The 17,100-nt window shown below is 40.4% G+C and overlaps 1 protein-coding gene across 1 annotated transcript; it reads left to right on the top strand.

Moving 5' to 3' along the window:
- Positions 1-819: 819 nt before the first annotated feature.
- LOC147619040 (PHD finger protein ALFIN-LIKE 1-like) lies at positions 820-4,138 on the top strand. Its single transcript, XM_086774253.1, has 5 exons — positions 820-1,081; positions 1,327-1,359; positions 1,679-1,901; positions 2,524-2,695; positions 3,283-4,138. Exons 1-5 carry the CDS (start codon positions 982-984, stop codon positions 3,580-3,582), a joined length of 828 nt encoding a protein of 275 aa, XP_086630379.1. The 5' UTR covers positions 820-981; the 3' UTR covers positions 3,583-4,138.
- The last annotated feature ends 12,962 nt before the right edge of the window (positions 4,139-17,100 follow it).

The following is a 17,100-nucleotide window of genomic DNA, read 5'->3' on the forward strand; positions in this document are numbered from 1 at the left end:
GTGAATTGAGAAGCCATCAAAGATGCCTTCTAGAAGCTTAACTTGAGCGAGGGAAGTTTAAGAAATCACTTAAAGCAAACGAAGTTAGCATTTCGTAGGGAATTTCTTGGCCTTGTCCAAATATCGAGCCCATGGAAAGGTTCTCTAAAGTCTCTTTAGCTTATCTTTCCAAGCCACCATCAATCAATCAGCATTAGGGAACCCTAGTATGTATTAACATCTCATCATTAGAGGCTTGAATCACCTAATCCCTGCCTGCAATGCCAGAACTGCCTCAGCATATAGAGTATTATTCATCTTGTAAAGAGCTGTAAACTTGTAGATATCAATATATTAATGTGTTATTGTTCTTCCCAAAAAAAGAGAGTCTCTAGCTTAGCCTTTCGTTTTGGCAAATGTTCTAGCATAGAATAGTACTCAACCCGCGCGTTGTTGCGGCATGTAAAAGACATTAAGAAGCAAAACACAGGAATGGAAGCCAGAATACAAAGGGTCAAATTAGGAATGGAAACCGGAATACAAAGGGTCAAATCAGGAATGAAAGCCAGAATACAAAGGGTCAAATCGAAGGGATTTTTTGCTCTTGTTTTTCAAAAATCCAGGATTTCTCTTATTTTTAAGAAATGCAAGATTTCTTTTTTCTCTCCTCTCCTTGTGCCTTGGTTGTCCATAGTTAATATGTAAAATAGAAGATGGATAGCTTCAATACAATACTAGTAAGCCAAACAACACCCCCTCCAATACAATACCATACTAAGGTGTCCTCACACGTGTGGGATGAAATGTAAAGATCTATTAGAGTCACGTGTGCCATTCATCATTGGGCCTAACATAACACATAAGAAAAGAAAAGGTCAATGGCAAGAGACACCAGCAGCAGCAGCAGAGGAGATTGAACGGATTTCCGCATGAAGGGGTTTTCCCTCCCAAAACCTGTTGCAGCAAATAAACAGAAAAGGAAACCCTAACCCTTTAACACCTATGGAGGAGTCCTCCCTTCCAGCCAACCCTCGCACCGTCGAGGAGGTCTTCAAGGACTTTCTGGGCCGTCGCGCAGGCGTCCTCAAGGCTCTCACTTCTGGTTGGTATTTGCCCTAATTTTTTTTTCTCTGCTTGCCTTAAATTTTGCACCGTCTTCGTTTCCATGGCTTTCTTCGAACCCTAATTCTTGCATCTGCTGTTTCTTCATGGCTTTCTGCTTACCCTAATTCTTGCATCGTCTGTTTCTTGGTAACCCTAATCTGTGTTTTGTGCTAGTCCTAATTTCTGTGACGTTAAGTTCTTTTCACAAGTTTTTCTGTAACCCTATTTTTTTCATCTCTGCAGACGTCGAAGCTTTTTGCCAGCAATGCGATCCAGGTTTGTCCCGATCTAAACAGTGTTTATGCTCTTCTGTAAAAACCCAGGATTCTGTCTCGCTTCAAAATTAGGTTTTCTTTCCAGATAATTGTTTAAAATAAAAAATGGGGTTTTCACTGTTTCCTCGTCGCCAAAAACCTTCTTTTCCTCTCTGTTTTTGACTAATGATTTCGCAAAAAAGGTAGGGTTTTTATTTTTATTGGCAAAATTTATGTTAAGTTTTCAAAATTCTTCTGCTGGCAAGACTCTCCTTGATTCGCATAAATTAGGGTTTTCTGTGATTTTAGCCTCATTAGTTGTAGCTTTCTGTTCTTTGCAGAGAAAGAGAATTTGTGTCTGTATGGTTTTCCTGACGAAGTGTGGGAGGTGAATCTTCCAGCTGAGGAGGTTCCTCCGGAGCTTCCAGAGCCAGCTTTGGGCATCAATTTTGCCCGTGACGGCATGCAGCGCAAGGACTGGCTGTCTCTTGTCGCGGTGCACAGTGATGCATGGCTCGTGTCTGTTGCTTTCTACTTTGGGGCGAGGTTTGACAAGAATGAGAGGTTGGTTAGTCTCTATTTTTTTTGGTAATAGTAACATTTTATAATATTTGTTTTATTGGTAATATCATGCTATTGTAACTTTTCTTTCCTTCTGATTTTGGAACTCTCAGTTCCTCGTGTAGAAGTTGTGTTTTTGCAATTCAATATTCCCATGTTAGTGTCTGATTCTAATTAAGTTTTTTTATTTCTTCCTGTTTGTAATTGTGATTTTGAATATCTCCATTCATAGTAATCTCATTTAAAAAAATGTACAATAGTGTTGGGAATGTTTAGGAACAACCTGCCTTTGTGCAAAAGTTGGGCAATTCTTGGCATTGCATCAGTAGGTGACACACAACCCCTTTTGCTGTGCATAAGGTGGTAGTGCCCAGCGTTAGATTCCCTGCTTTCTGATTGGGTAGTTGGATTGGGGGACAAGCAGTCTGTGACCAGTCTACTTCTTTTTTTAAAAACATTCCTGTATCTTTATACGTAAATGTGCACCTACTTGCAGGGTGATAATAACCTTGGGAAATACGCCCATGCTTAGTAGCTTTTTGCATCTATCAAAACATTTACCTGCTTTTTGAGAATTTTGCAAGGCATCGTCTTTGCTGTAATGGGGTTTTGCCCTTTGCTGCAGGAAAAAGCTCTTCAACCTGATAAATGATATGCCCACAGTTCTCGACATCGTCACGGGAAGGAAGCCTATCAAAGAGAGTATTACTCCTGTCAAAGAGAATAGTGCCAAAGAAAGTATTGCAGTCAGCCAGAAGCCTAACAACAACAAGGCCAATTCTTCTGCAGTAAAGGCGGTAAGCTGTTTTGCATTGGACCTCCAGTATCACTGACTAGCTCAACGTAGTTCTATTGATTCAAATGCTACAGTGGGCTCCTTTCCTGGTCTATTATAGGTGCATATGTAAGCTTCTCTGTCTCTGTCTCTCTCTGTCTTTCCCCCTTCTCTTTTTCAACACACAACATGCACGCCTCCCCCCCCCCCCCCCACCGCCAACTTTGCAATAGCAAGCTTGCTAAAAATCCGGCACAGATAATGATGATATTGGGTGGTATTTGTTTTTCAAGTTACAGAACAATTTTTTAAACCTCTTATAAAGTTTACATGTTAATCCCTCTCTCGCTCACACAGGTGTGTGTGTGTGTGTGTGTGTGTGAGAGAGAGAGAGAGAGAGAGAGAGAGAGAGAGAGAGGGGCTTATTTATTTAATTTTATCTGTGAGAGAGAGAGAGAGAGAGAGAGAGAGAGAGAGAGAGAGAGAGAGAGAGAGAGGGCTTATTTATTTAATTTTATCTTCAAAAGTAAGATCTTCCTAATTATAATATTTTAACTGAAATGAGGATCCATCTTTTGTTTTTTTAACAAAAAATTGGATCGTCTGCAGAAGCCAAGCAAACCTCCCCCATCCCATGATGATGGTGACTATGAAGATGAAGCTGCAGATGAATATGATGATGATGATGATGAGGAGGAGGAGGACAATTATGAAGGAGATGAAGATGAGCATGAAAGCACGCTGTGTGGCAGCTGTGGTGAGAACTATGGCCCTGACGAGTTTTGGATTTGCTGTGATATATGTGAGAGATGGTTCCATGGAAAGTGTGTGAAGATCACACCTGCCAGAGCTGAGCATATAAAGCAATACAAGTGCCCATCTTGCAGTAACAAACGCCCACGTGTATGAGTTCGAACAGATGTGTTGCTGTAGTGGGCTGACGGGTTGCAGAACTTGATTTAACAGAGCAATGGAATGCCAAAATCACCGTCGAGGTGGTGTTAGCCAAGCTTCTTGAAGGAATCATTTCATTTCAGGGATGATCACGCAGGATTTGTATACGTACGTGAGAGCAGTTTGTGTGGAAAAACACCCACTTCGATGACACACTTGGCTTCAATTTTTACTCGGGAATCAGTCCGAAGTTCGAAGCTGGCTTTAGTTGAACTGTTTCTTTCTGTTTTTTCTGCGGTTATTTCGGGTCGGATTCTTGGAATGCAATTGTTAAAATTTTATAGCAAGCTTAGATGGATACCTCACATTGTTGTCCTATTGAGGCCAGATATAGGATATTTCTATTGCCAGCTTCAGTCAGCCCTCTTTGTGCTGGTCAGCTCATGCTCTGGCTCATGTTTTTATTCACTGAATTGTGATGCTGCTACTGCTGTGTTTTCAATGTGAGCATCTGGACACTCTCATGTCTGCTGTTAACATAGCAATGCTTACAGGAGTGTTGTTATCAAAAGTGTTTTGGGGCCACAAAAGCAACTTCACTCTATTGTTTTCCTTTGTAGGATGTCTTGTCATAGGGACGTTTGAGTGCAATTGGTAGTGTGTTGGCTTTTTATCTGGCTTGTGCTCTTATTCTCAGTTCGGTTGTGCAGTCTACTTTGCTTTTCTGAAATTTTACAAATGTCAACTGGGCTGGGCATGGGCTGGTGAATAGCAAAACTGGTGAGAATGCCCATGGCTTGTTGCTTCACACATAAGCGACCAGACTCCCAACAGCTTGTCATTGAGCACTTAAATAGGCCTCCAAATGCATGCACCTAATCTCCATGATTCACTCCACCTCCCCTACCTTTTCTCCACCTCCCTAAGAGGGCATTCACATGGGGAGTCTTCCCAGTTAACGTTGCCTCATCTGAATGTCAGGAATGACCACCCCTCTTCATTCGCATGCTACAACACACCAACCGGCTTAACTTGAAGTGGTAGGTCACATACCAGCCTCTGAAGCTGCCATTCAAGTTGCATGCAAGCTTCAGTCGACATTTACAACTTAGAGGGAGCAGCCTCACACCTCTGTCCTCTTGTGCTCGGCATGGGCAAGTGCTTGTCAAATAGTATCAGGCCCTCTAAACTACACCGGCAAACTACGGGAAGAATATTGTGCGAACTATGTTCCTCAAGTTTCTCACCCAATGTTCCACTCAAACTTGAGCCCGTGTGAAGGCCCTCTAAATCAATGCAGTGCGTCTAGGATTTAGGATATGCCACCTACACTTTCACCAAGATGCCTTTGACTATTAGAGAGGTTTTTAACCTTGGAATCACCCAGACTAAGGTTCAGATAGATTGATGTGTCCCACACATGAATACACACATGTATGCTAGATTATATACATCTTCCAACACCTCTGTTACTTTAAGCATCCATACCTCATAGGGTGTGCTTGATCAATGACTCACATAGAACAAAATGCCCATTGGCTATAAATGCTACATCAAAGAATGTTGTATAGTTCGAATGACACCATAACTCTTCCTTCACGTACAATAGGTACAACACGTAAGACAACCATTGCCATATGAGGTATCACAAAGGTAAACCAAGTGATAAGCTCCCACTACAGTTGAAGTCGGCAGTCGGCACTCTTCCTAGGAGTACTATTGCTTGTAGTAGATCATGTCAACTAAGTTGATGAAGACCACCACCAAGGATTATCAAGGCCACTTTATGTAGCCTGGCATGATGCCACAACCCGATGTCGATGAAGAAGTCACATAGATGTTGAAAATGAACATATTGCCACCTATGCCATCTCAAAGAAGATCACCGGAGTAATCATCACATGAAATGGGAATATGGCATGACTTACATTTCCATAAAATGATGATGTGTAAAGAACATATATACTTAGATGAATCTAGGAACATGCCCAAATTCACCTTATAAGAATGTAAAATTTATAACCTCACGGTAGTCATCCACAAGACAATAAACCATCAACTCCATCATGCATAGTATGGACTAGATACTACGACATCCCCACTAATGTCATCATGATGTGTAAACCACAAGACAATAAACCATCAACTCCATCATGCATAGTATGGACTAAATACGACGACATCCCCACTAACCTCATGATGATGTGTAAAGAACAACCAACTTGTGTAAATGTGTGTGCTCCCATTTACATTGGAGCCACGGATATTGTGGTCCCATAAACCACATAGGATAACATAAAGAATTTTCATTAAGGGTTTTGATGATGAGCATGAACTTTCCATCAAGCACTAATGATAAGATTAAGAGGTGATTCCCACAACGAGAATGAACACTAAACCAATGCTAATCAACGAGAATGAACACTAAGCCAGCGAGTGCTAATCAACCACGATTAAGAGGTGATGTCCACAGAGCAATATCACTAAGCTTTATTATCACAGAGGTGCATATACAAAGGTGGGAGAGTGAGCACTTAAATAGGCCTCCCCTGTTGTCCTTGTTGAGACAGGTTGCCCTGCAGGGAAATAACATGTGATAAAGAAACTAGAATAAAAACCTTCCTTTCAAGATTCGAGAGGAGATGAAGAAATAAAGCCTTAGAAAAAGTTAGCCAAGAAGGCCATGGCCCAAAAGGAGGCAAAAGGTGATGAAGAGCTTGATCAGATGACCAATTCCATATCATTTCAAATCATACATATTTGAAGAAAGGCCTGCGGTTTACCTAAGATCACAATGTTTAAGGAATGATAAGATGGAAAATATTATGATGCGTTAAAAAGTAGGCAAGCTCAAGTAGAAGATATTGTTAAAAGTAGGCAAGCTCAAGTAGAAGATATTGTATAGAACATGTGAACAAACTCTTAGATTAATAGTTTTTGTTGTTAATATTATTTTGTAAAAAGCACACTTTATGTATTTGAGGAAAAGAAAATGTCGTTTGTAAGATTGTATATAAGGGCATGGACCCAAGCATAATAGACAAGTCATAATATTTGGCTCCAAGAGCCTCATCGAGTTTATATCAGTGGTATCATAGCACGCTCGGTCAAGCAATTCACTACCACGGGAGCCGTCTTAGAGGCATGGAAAAATAAAAGTCTCTTAAAAGATTAAAGAGAAAATAAGCTTTTTTGTAAAGCTTTATAAAGCCTTAGGGGAAGCGTTCTTAGCTTGCACTTTGAAGTAATCAGAACGGGCAGCCTGGTGTGCAGATTGGTTTGGCCCGCCGTCTGTGAGATGAGCACTGTTGCACATTTTTTCAAGATTTTTTATTAAAAAAAGGTTAAAAGTAGGTCATCCTACTTTCAAAAGGATGAAATCAAGAGTAGGGATCATAAAATTTTCGACAACTTTTTGAAGCTTTTAATCCTCCTCGAACCCCTCTCATCTACTCTATAAGTTTCTTCTCTAACCCTTCACTTCAGAATCTTGCTACATTAACACTTTATCCTCATCATCATGGTGGAAGTACAAAGTAACACCATTGAAAAGCTTGAAGAGAACAACTTTCAGGCTTGTAGATTCAAAATCAAAGTATATCTCTAGTCTTATGATCTATGGAGTATTCTCACTAGAGTCGACGCAATGCCAAACGTGCTTCTAGAGCTACTAGAAGGCAATAGAAGAGAAATTGGGGCTCACCTAAAATCTCTCTCCCAAGGCAAAATAGTGCCGAAGAACCAACAAATTTGATCAAACTTCTCTAGGTAGTGAATGGGATCTTCAGTTCCATTAAATTTGGATATCATCCTTGACATGTGGATTGGCTTGGTTTTGAGCCTCTAGGTACTGTCCTTCCCATTTTTCCCTTTTCATTTCAAACATTATTCTAAGCATATCTTTTAAATATTCACATGGCAATGGAGCTTGAGGACATAGTTGCAAAAAACCCTTTGTTTTAGGGTATGAGATCGCTTGCCCTATGGGGTTGGGCTGCATAGTTTCCAATGGCACTTACCCTACTAACTTGGCCTTGAGGTTATAGGATCCCTTGTGATGATTGACACTATCTCCTTACCCCTCCCTGCGTTAAATGTTCCTTGCCCAAATAGAGAAGAGTTGAAACTTGGTTCTGTGTGGTGGTAAAGGCATTTCTAAAATGAGCTCATATGGAGAGCACCACTCCTACTTGCGCTATGCGTGCTTGCTGTTGGGTGTATTGTGGAACACTTATTCTTGATGGTACAACCGTAAACAAAAGACATTTCTTATTTGCCATAACCACGGTTGTTGGCTTGCTTGATGGTCATGGTCTGCTTGGGATAACATTTCCTATTTGCCATAATCACGGTTGTTGGACTGCTTGATGGTCACGGTCTGCTTGGGATGATACACCCATCTTAGTATCGATATTTCCTATTTTCCATAACTGCAGTTGTTGGACTTCTTGATGATCATGGTTTTCTTGGGATACACCCAACTTAGGATCGACACCAAAGGATTAAAACATTGTGGCATTAGACATTATTTGACTGCTCCCTATGGGAGTCAATCTTGAGGTTCTTGGCCCTAGTCCTGCTTCTTCATTGGAGTCATCGCACCCAAAGATAGGAAAAATTTTAAAGTGCTATTAACAAAGCCAGTTTTGGTGAATCTAGGCCTCAGAGGCTTGTGTGGGCAGCTCATGTTTCTAGGGATTCTGCCATTTTCCACTCACGTTAGATCATCTGAAGTAGTCTAGCCTTCATAATTAGGGAGCACTCTAGTGAGGGCTGGTTGTTCTCTAGGATCAAAGTATTGGTGGGTTTAAGGAAGTGTGGTTTGATGCACTGCACAATTGACTGTATTGTTGTTAATTCAGATTGGGTTTACATCAAAGGTTCATGGTGTTTCTAGTGTGCAAGTCTAAAAATGGTTTCAAATAAGTTATTTTTTTATATTAATGTTTTCTTGGCCTACTGTTAGGTTCATGCCTATAGACTCATGTCCAGGTTCACGTCTCTAGGTTCATGGCTGTAGACTCATGTCTCTAGGCATGAACCTCACGTATGTAGGCTCATGCTTGCATATTCATGTGCTTGGGTTTATGCCTGTAGACTCATGTCTCTGTTGAAAATACAAGTGAATAGGGTGTGTGTGGGAACAAGCTCTTGGATAGAGGCTGTAAAAGAGGAGATGTAATTGTGAAAGAACCTGTGAAAAGGTGAGAAGAATCTACTGGGAGAGAATAATGGGTAGCATGAGGGAATTTAGGAGTGTGGAGTTATTCTGGGAGATATTCAGGGAAAAGAGAAGAGGTCGAGAGAATCAGGCAAAAGATGGAGATATTCTGGGAGTGAATCATGGAGAAATCAATGGGATTTGATGCTTGATGTAAACTCTATAAATTGAGGCATAGCCCTAATGAGAATTTGCTGGTTTTTGAGTATCCATGCCTACATTAATCTATTTGCTAATTATTCACTAATTACATCTTAATCATTTGCTAATCACTTTGTTAATCATGTTGATTCTAGTGTTTGATCCACCATAGCTCATCATTAAGCTCAAATTTCAACATGGTATCAGAGCCATGCCTAGAATCAATCAGATTTATGAGCCCATTAGTTAATTAATGAGGATTAGTAAGATAATTAGCAAAAAATCAAAATTTTAGTGAGTTTTCACTTCTCCCCTTCACCCCCAGCCAGTGGAGGACTCCATTCTTCTTGCACAGTCAACATTAGGTCTTAAGCTTCTAACACAAGCTAGCCAACATCCTTGGCTACAGGCTCAGCAAGACGACGCAGCAAACCGCCAACAACGGACGAAGCAGATTTTACGTTTTTGGCCGGCGCATTTTTTCTGAAGCAAATTGAAGATTACTCCTTGCTCAAATCAAATCCTTCTAATTTCTCTTAGCCCAAGGGGTAATCAAGCATGCTCTACAAGCTGGTGAAGACAGAAATCAATTTCATCAAGTCTACAGTGAGATCCAAGCTCTTCATCAAATCTGCAGGTGACTTTGGTAAAACAGAGATTAAGCTTTCATTATTTGGTCAAATCTTGTGTTTCTTGGCTTAATCCTCTACTAGACTCATTGCTATTGATGCCTTTGAAAGCATTTGAGGTCATTTGAAGTGGAAGGCACCAAATCTGGACTCCCTGCATACTCTGTTTTTTGCACACAAAATAGAGCATTAATTTGCTAATCAGTGATTAATCAGTGCTAATCACTATTTTTTGGTGCAATTGAGGGTTCAAATTAACCATTAGGTATCTGATACAGATCCCTATAACTTCAGATTTCAAATCGGAGTTGGTTTGATACTCCAACCATCCCGTACAAATTGGTTACCCTTAATTTAATGTAATTTCTGGTAAAATTGTACTGATAAAATTGTGAAAATCATCATTTTGCATTTAACCCTTGGTTAATGCCTGTAAATCTCACTCAAATTCAAGATTATTCACACCAGAATTGCATTTGGGTATGTGCATGAGAATGAATGCTATACGCATTATGTATTGGGCACATTGCATCTTGTAAAAATGGGAACAGACACTGCCCTTGTCCAGATTAAGGCAAGAGGTAAGACCTCCCGCATAAATTTGGGTTTGCATTGCATAATGATACAAAATAAACATAAAAAGCCCAAAGGAACTGTCAGCAAAACATTGAAACATGTTGCTCACATGGAGCAAAATAACCTGACGGACGAGCTCATGGCCCCAGCCATGGAAGAAGAAGAATATCTCTTCCCAAGAAGAGGATCCACACCAAGAAGATCTGAAGGAAGACATGGACACGAGAAGAGAAGCTGCCACAAGAAGAGAAGCTACCCGACGAACGCGTGGAGAGATGCTGCCACGAGAAGAAGAGTGAAGACAAGAGAAGATGTGAGGCTCCAAAGAGTGAGGAGCCATGTGAAAATCTCTGAGAGAGAGAGAGAGAGAGAGACCCCACAACCCAATGTAACCTGCCCCAATAAAGTAAAACCACCTCTGAGCCACCGATGATGTAGGCCACGTGGTAGATGTATGTGTGAGCACTTTAGTCAAGGTCGCGGGCACTTATAGTAGCCTTGGACACATAGAGAGAGAGTGTGTCAAGGACTATGGAGTTTAGGGACTTGAGGCACTGGTCGTCGCGGATTGTCAAGCAAGAAAGAAACTTGATACAGGGTCCAGGTGTGCTGAGATAACTTGAGGGGAGGAGTAGACACTGGTCGCGGACTATCAAGTAAGGGGAGGCAAACTTGGTATAGGGTCTAGGTATGCTAGGATTATTCACTTGAGGGGAGGTGTTGAAAATATAAGTGAATAGGGTGTGTGTGGGAACAAGCTCTTGGATAGAGGCTGTAAAAGAGGAGATGTAATTGTGAAAGAACCTGTGAAAAGGTGAGAAGAATCTACTGGGAGAGAATAATGGGTAGCATGAGGGAATTTAGGAGTGTGGAGATATTCTGGGAGATATTCAGGGAAAAGAGAAGAGGTGGAGAGAATCAGGCAAAAGGTGGAGATATTCTGGGAGTGAATCATGGAGAAATCAATGGGATTTGATGCTTGATGTAAACTCTATAAATTGAGGCATAGCCCTAATGAGAATTTGCTGGTTTTTGAGTATCCATGCCTACATTGGGTTTCCTAAACCACTCTCACCATGCTATTCTATTTGCTAATTATTCACTAATTACATCTTAATCATTTGCTAATCACTTTGTTAATCATGTTGATTCTAGTGTTTGATCCACCATAGCTCATCATTAAGCTCAAATTTCAACAGTCTCTAGGCGTGAACCTCACGTATGTAGGCTCATGCTTGCATATTCATGTGCTTGGGTTTATGCCTCTAAACTCATATCTCTAGGCTCACATATCTAGGCTCATGCCTCTAGAGTCACATCTTTAGGCTTACATATGTAGGTTCACGTATGTAATCTTACGTATGTATGAAGAGCTTGATCAGATGACCAATTCCATATCATTTTCAAATCATACATATTTGAAGAAAGGCCTACGGCTTACCTAAGATCACAATGTTTAAGGAATGATAAGATGGAAAATATTATGATGCGTTAAAAGTAGGCAAGCTCAAGTAGAAGATATTGTATAGAACATGTGAACAAACTCTTAGGTTAATAGTTTTTGTTGTTAATATTATTTTGTAAAAAGCACACTTTATGTATTTGAGGAAAAGAAAATGTCCTTTGTAAGATTGTATGTAAGATTGTATATAAGGGCATGGAATAGACAAGTCATAATATTTGGCTCCAAGAGCCTCATCGAGTTTATATCAGTGGTGTCATAGCTCGGTCAAGCAATTCACTACCACGGGAGCCGTCTTGGAGGCATGGAAAAATAAAAGTCTTTTAAAAGATTAAAAAGAAAATAAGCTTTTTTGTAAAGCTTTATAAAGCATTAGGGGAAGCGTTCTTAGCTTGCACTTTGAAGTAATCAGAACGGGCAACAGCCTGGTGCAGATCGTGAGCATTGTTGCACATTTTTTCAAGATTTTTTTATTAAAAAAAAGGTTAAAAGTAGGTCATCCTACTTTCAAAAGGATGAAATCAAGAGTAGGGATCATAAATTTTTCGACAACTTTTTGAAGCTTTTAATCCTCCTCGAGCCCCTCTCATCTACTCTATAAGTTTCTTCTCTAACCTTTCACTTCAGAATCTTGCTACATTAACACTTTATCCTCATCATCATGGTGGAAGTACAAAGTAACACCATTGAAAAGCTTTAAGAGAACAACTTTCAGGCTTGTATATTCAAAATCAAAGTATATCTCTAGTCTTATGATCTATGGAGTATACTCACTAGAGTCGACGCAATGCTAAACATGCTTCTAGAGCTACTAGAAGGCAATAGAAGAGAAATCGGGGCTCACCTAAAATCTCTCTCCCAAGGCAAAACAGTGTCGAAGAATGAACAAATTTGATCAAACTTCTCTAGGTAGTGAATGGGATCTTCAGTTCCATTAAATTTGGTCATCATCCTTGAGATGTGGATTGGCTTGGTTTTGAGCCTCTAGGTGCTATGTTAGTTGCACCATCCTTCCCATTCTCCCCTTTTCATTTCAAACATTATTCTAAGCAATGGAGCTTGAGGACGTAGGTGCAAAAAACCCTTTGTTTTAGGGTATGAGATCGCTTGCCCTATGGGGTTGGGCTGCATAGTTTCCAATGGCACTTATCCTACTAACCTGGCCTTGAGGTTATAGGATCCCTTGTGATGATTGACACTATCTCCTTACCCCTCCCTGTGTTAAATGTTCCTTGTCCAAATAGAGAAGAGCTGAAACTTGGTTCCGTGGTGGTAAAGGCATTTCTAAAATGAGCTCATATGGAGAGCACCACTCCTACTTGCGCTATGCGTGCTTGCTGTTGGGTGTATTGTGGTGTTGAAATATACAAGTGAATAGGGTGTGTGTGGGAACAAGCTCTTGGATAGAGGCTGTAAAAGAGGAGATGTAATTGTGAAAGAACCTGTGAAAAGGTGAGAAGAATCTACTGGGAGAGAATAATGGGTAGCATGAGGGAATTTAGGAGTGTGGAGTTATTCTGGGAGATAATCAGGGAAAAGAGAAGAGGTGGAGAGAATCAGGCAAGAGGTGGAGATATTCTGGGAGTGAATCATGGAGAAATCAATGGGATTTGATGCTTGATGTAAACTCTATAAATTGAGGCATAGCCCTAATGAGAATTTGCTGGTTTTTGAGTATCCATGCCTACATTAATCTATCTGCTAATTATTCACTAATTACGTCTTAATCATTTCTTAATCACTTTGTTAATCATGTTGATTCTAGTGTATGATCCACCATAGCTCATCATTATGCTCAAATTTCAACATGGTATCAGAGCCATGCCTAGAATCAACCAGATTTATGAGCCCATTAGTGAATTAATTAGGATTAGTAGATAATTAGCAAAAAAATCAATTTTTTAGTAAGCTTTCACTTCTCCCCTTCACCCCCAGCCAGTGGAGGACTCCATTCTCCTTGCACACATAACATTAGGCTAAGCCCTCTTAGGTACTCATAGTAGACTCATAGGGCTACACACATCTCAAATCTTGTGGGCTAATTCAACGCAGAACGCCGGTGGGAGCTCGATTTGCAAGCTACGTTTTTCTGAGATGTTTTTGACATTGCAACTTCCACAGATTAAAGCTCTCTAATTCCTCTTAGCCCAAGGGGTAATCAAGCATGCTCTACAAGCTGGTGAAGACAGAAATCAATTTCATCAAGTCTACAGTGAGATCCAAGCTCTTCATCAAATCTGCAGGTGACTTTGGTAAAACAGAGATTAAGCTTTCAATATTTGGTCAAATCTTGTGTTTCTTGGCTTCATCCTCTACTAGACTCATTGCTATTGATGCCTTTGAAAGAATTTGAGCTCATTTGAAGTGGAAGGCACCAGATCTGAGCTCCCCGCATACTCTGTTTTTTGCACACAAACCAGAGCATTAATTTGCTAATCAGTGATTAATCAATGCTAATCACTATACTTTGGTGCAATTGAGGGTTCAAATTAACCATTAGGTATCTGATACAGATCCCTATAACTTCAGATTGCAAATCAGAGTTGGTTTGATACTCCAACCATCCCGTACAAATTGGTTACCCTTGATTCAGTGTAATTTCTGGTAAAATTGTGCTGATAAAATTGTGAAAATCATCATTTTGCATTTAACCCTTGGTTAATGCCTGTAAATATCACTCAAATTCAAGATTATTCACAGCAAGAGTTGCATTTGGAATGTGCATGAGAATGAATGCTATACGCATTATGTATTGGGCACATTTTATCAGTGTAAAAATGGGAACAGACACTGCCCTTGTCCAGATTAAGGCAAGAGGTAAGACCTCCCGCATAAATTTGGGTTTGCATTGCATAATGATACAAAATAAACATAAAAAGCCCAAAGAAACTGTCAGCAAAACATTTAAAAATGTTGCTCACATGGAGCAAAATGACCTGACGGATGAGCTCATGGCCCCAGCCATGGAAGAAGAAGAATATCTCTTCCCAAGAAGAGGATCCACACCAAGAAGATCTGAAGGAAGACATGGACACGAGAAGAGAAGCTGCCCCAAGAAGAGAAGCTGCCCCGAGAAGACTGGAAGAAGAGACAGACGCGTGGAGAGATGCTGCCACGAGAAGAAGAGTGAAGACAAGAGAAGATGTGAGGCTCCAAAGAGTGAGGAGCCATGTGAAAATCTCTGAGAGAGAGAGAGAGAGAGAGAGAGAGAGACCCCACAACCCAATGTAACCTGCCTTAATAAAGTAAAACCACCTCTGAGCCACCGATGATGTAGGCCACGTGGTAGATGTATGTGTGAGCACTTTAGTCAAGGTCGCGGGCAACTATAGTAAGCCTTGGACACATTGAGAGAGAGAGTGTCAAGGACTATGGAGTTTAGGGACTTGAGGCACTGGTCGCGGACTGTCAAGTAAGAGAGAAACTTGATACAGGGTCCAGGTGTGCTGAGATAACTTGAGGGGAGGAGTAGACACTGGTCGCGGACTATCAAGTAAAGGGAGGCAAACTTGGTATAGGGTCTAGGTGTACTAGGATTATTCACTTGAGGGGAGGTGTTGAAATATACAAGTGAATAGGGTGTGTGTGGGAACAAGCTCTTGGATAGAGGCTGTAAAAGAGGAGATGTAATTGTGAAAGAACCTGTGAAAAGGTGAGAAGAATCTACTGGGAGAGAATAATGGGTAGCATGAGGGAATTTAGGAGTGTGGAGTTATTCTGGGAGATAATCAGGGAAAAGAGAAGAGGTGGAGAGAATCAGGCAAGAGGTGGAGATATTCTGGTGGGAGTGAATCATGGAGAAATCAATGGGATTTGATGCTTGATGTAAACTCTATAAATTGAGGCATAGCCTTAATGAGAATTTGCTGGTTTTTGAGTATCCATGCCTACATTAATCTATCTGCTAATTATTCACTAATTACGTCTTAATCATTTCTTAATCACTTTGTTAATCATGTTGATTCTAGTGTATGATCCACCATAGCTCATCATTATGCTCAAATTTCAACATGTGGAACACTTATCCTTGATGCTACAACCGTAAACAAAAGACATTTCCTATTTGCCACAACCACGGTTGTTGGCCTGCTTTGATGGTCATGGTTTTCTTGGGATAACATTTCCTATTTGCCATAATCACGGTTGTTGGATTGCTTGATGGTCATGGTCTGCTTGGGATACACCCATCTTAGTATCGATATTTCCTTTGATGGTCATGGTCTCCTTGGGATAACATTTCCTATTTGCCATAATCACGGTTGTTGGCCTGCTTTGATGGTCATGGTCTGCTTGGGATAACATTTCCTATTTGCCATAATCACAATTGTTGGATTGCTTTGATGGTCATGGTCTGCTTGGGAGGATAACATTTCCTATTTGCCATAATCACGGTTGTTGGATTGCTTGATGGTCATGGTCTGCTTGGGATACACCCATCTTAGTATCGATATTTCCTATTTTCCATAACTGCAGTTGTTGGATTTCTTGATGATCATGGTTTTCTTGGGATACACCCAACTTAGGATCGACACCAAATGATTAAAACATTGTGGCATTAGATATTATTTGACTGCTCCCTATGGGAGTCAATCTTGAAGTTCTTGGCCCTACTCCGGCTTCTTCATTGGAGTCATCACACCCAAAGATAGGAAAAATTTTAAGGTGCTATTAACAAAGCCAGTTTTGGTGAATCTAGGCCTCAGAGGCCTATGTGGGCAGCTCATGTTTCTAGGGATTTTGCCATTTTCCACTCACGTTAGATCATTTCAAGTAGTCTAGCCTTCATAATTAGGGATCACTCTAGTGAGTGCTGGTTGTTCTCTAGGATCAAAGTATTGGTGGGTTTAAGGAAGTGTGGTTTGATGCACTGCACAATTGACTGTATTGTTAATTCAGATTGGGTTTACATCAAAGGTTCCTGGTGTTTCTAGTGTGCAAGTCTAAAAATGGTTTCAAATAATTTATTTTTTTATATTAATGTTTTCTTGGCCTACTATTAGCCTATAGACTCATGTCCAGGTTCACGTCTCTAGGTTCATGCCTGTAGACTCATGTCTCTAGGCGTATGTAGGCTCATGCTTGCATATTCATATGCTTGGGTTCATGCCTCTAAACTCATGTCTCTAGGCTCACATATCTAGGCTCATGCCTCTAGAATCACATCTTTAGGCTTACATATGTAGGTTCACATATGTAATCTTACGTACTTCCCTTGTATAAAATGAGCTTACCTAGGGCACACAAATCTAGGAACCCATGAGGGTTGGTGTGTAATTATTAAGTAATAAGTGTACTTAATTTTTGAATAGTTATGAAGGATTAGAATTTTCCTTGGAACTTGTAGCTAGTACAAATTTTATAACAAGCAAATCTTCCAAGAACATAGGTAGGTGTGTCTATATGAGTCTTTATGGTAGTAATAATTTATTGGCATTATATCAGGTATGCCTACCTCTAGACTCATGTCTCAGGCTTAGGAACAGATTCATGTGTCCACGCTCATG

Source organism: Cibotium barometz, chromosome 34, assembly GCF_041138505.1.
Source record: "Cibotium barometz isolate CiBa-2024 chromosome 34, ASM4113850v1, whole genome shotgun sequence".
NCBI classification, from domain to species: Eukaryota; Viridiplantae; Streptophyta; class Polypodiopsida; order Cyatheales; family Cibotiaceae; genus Cibotium; species Cibotium barometz.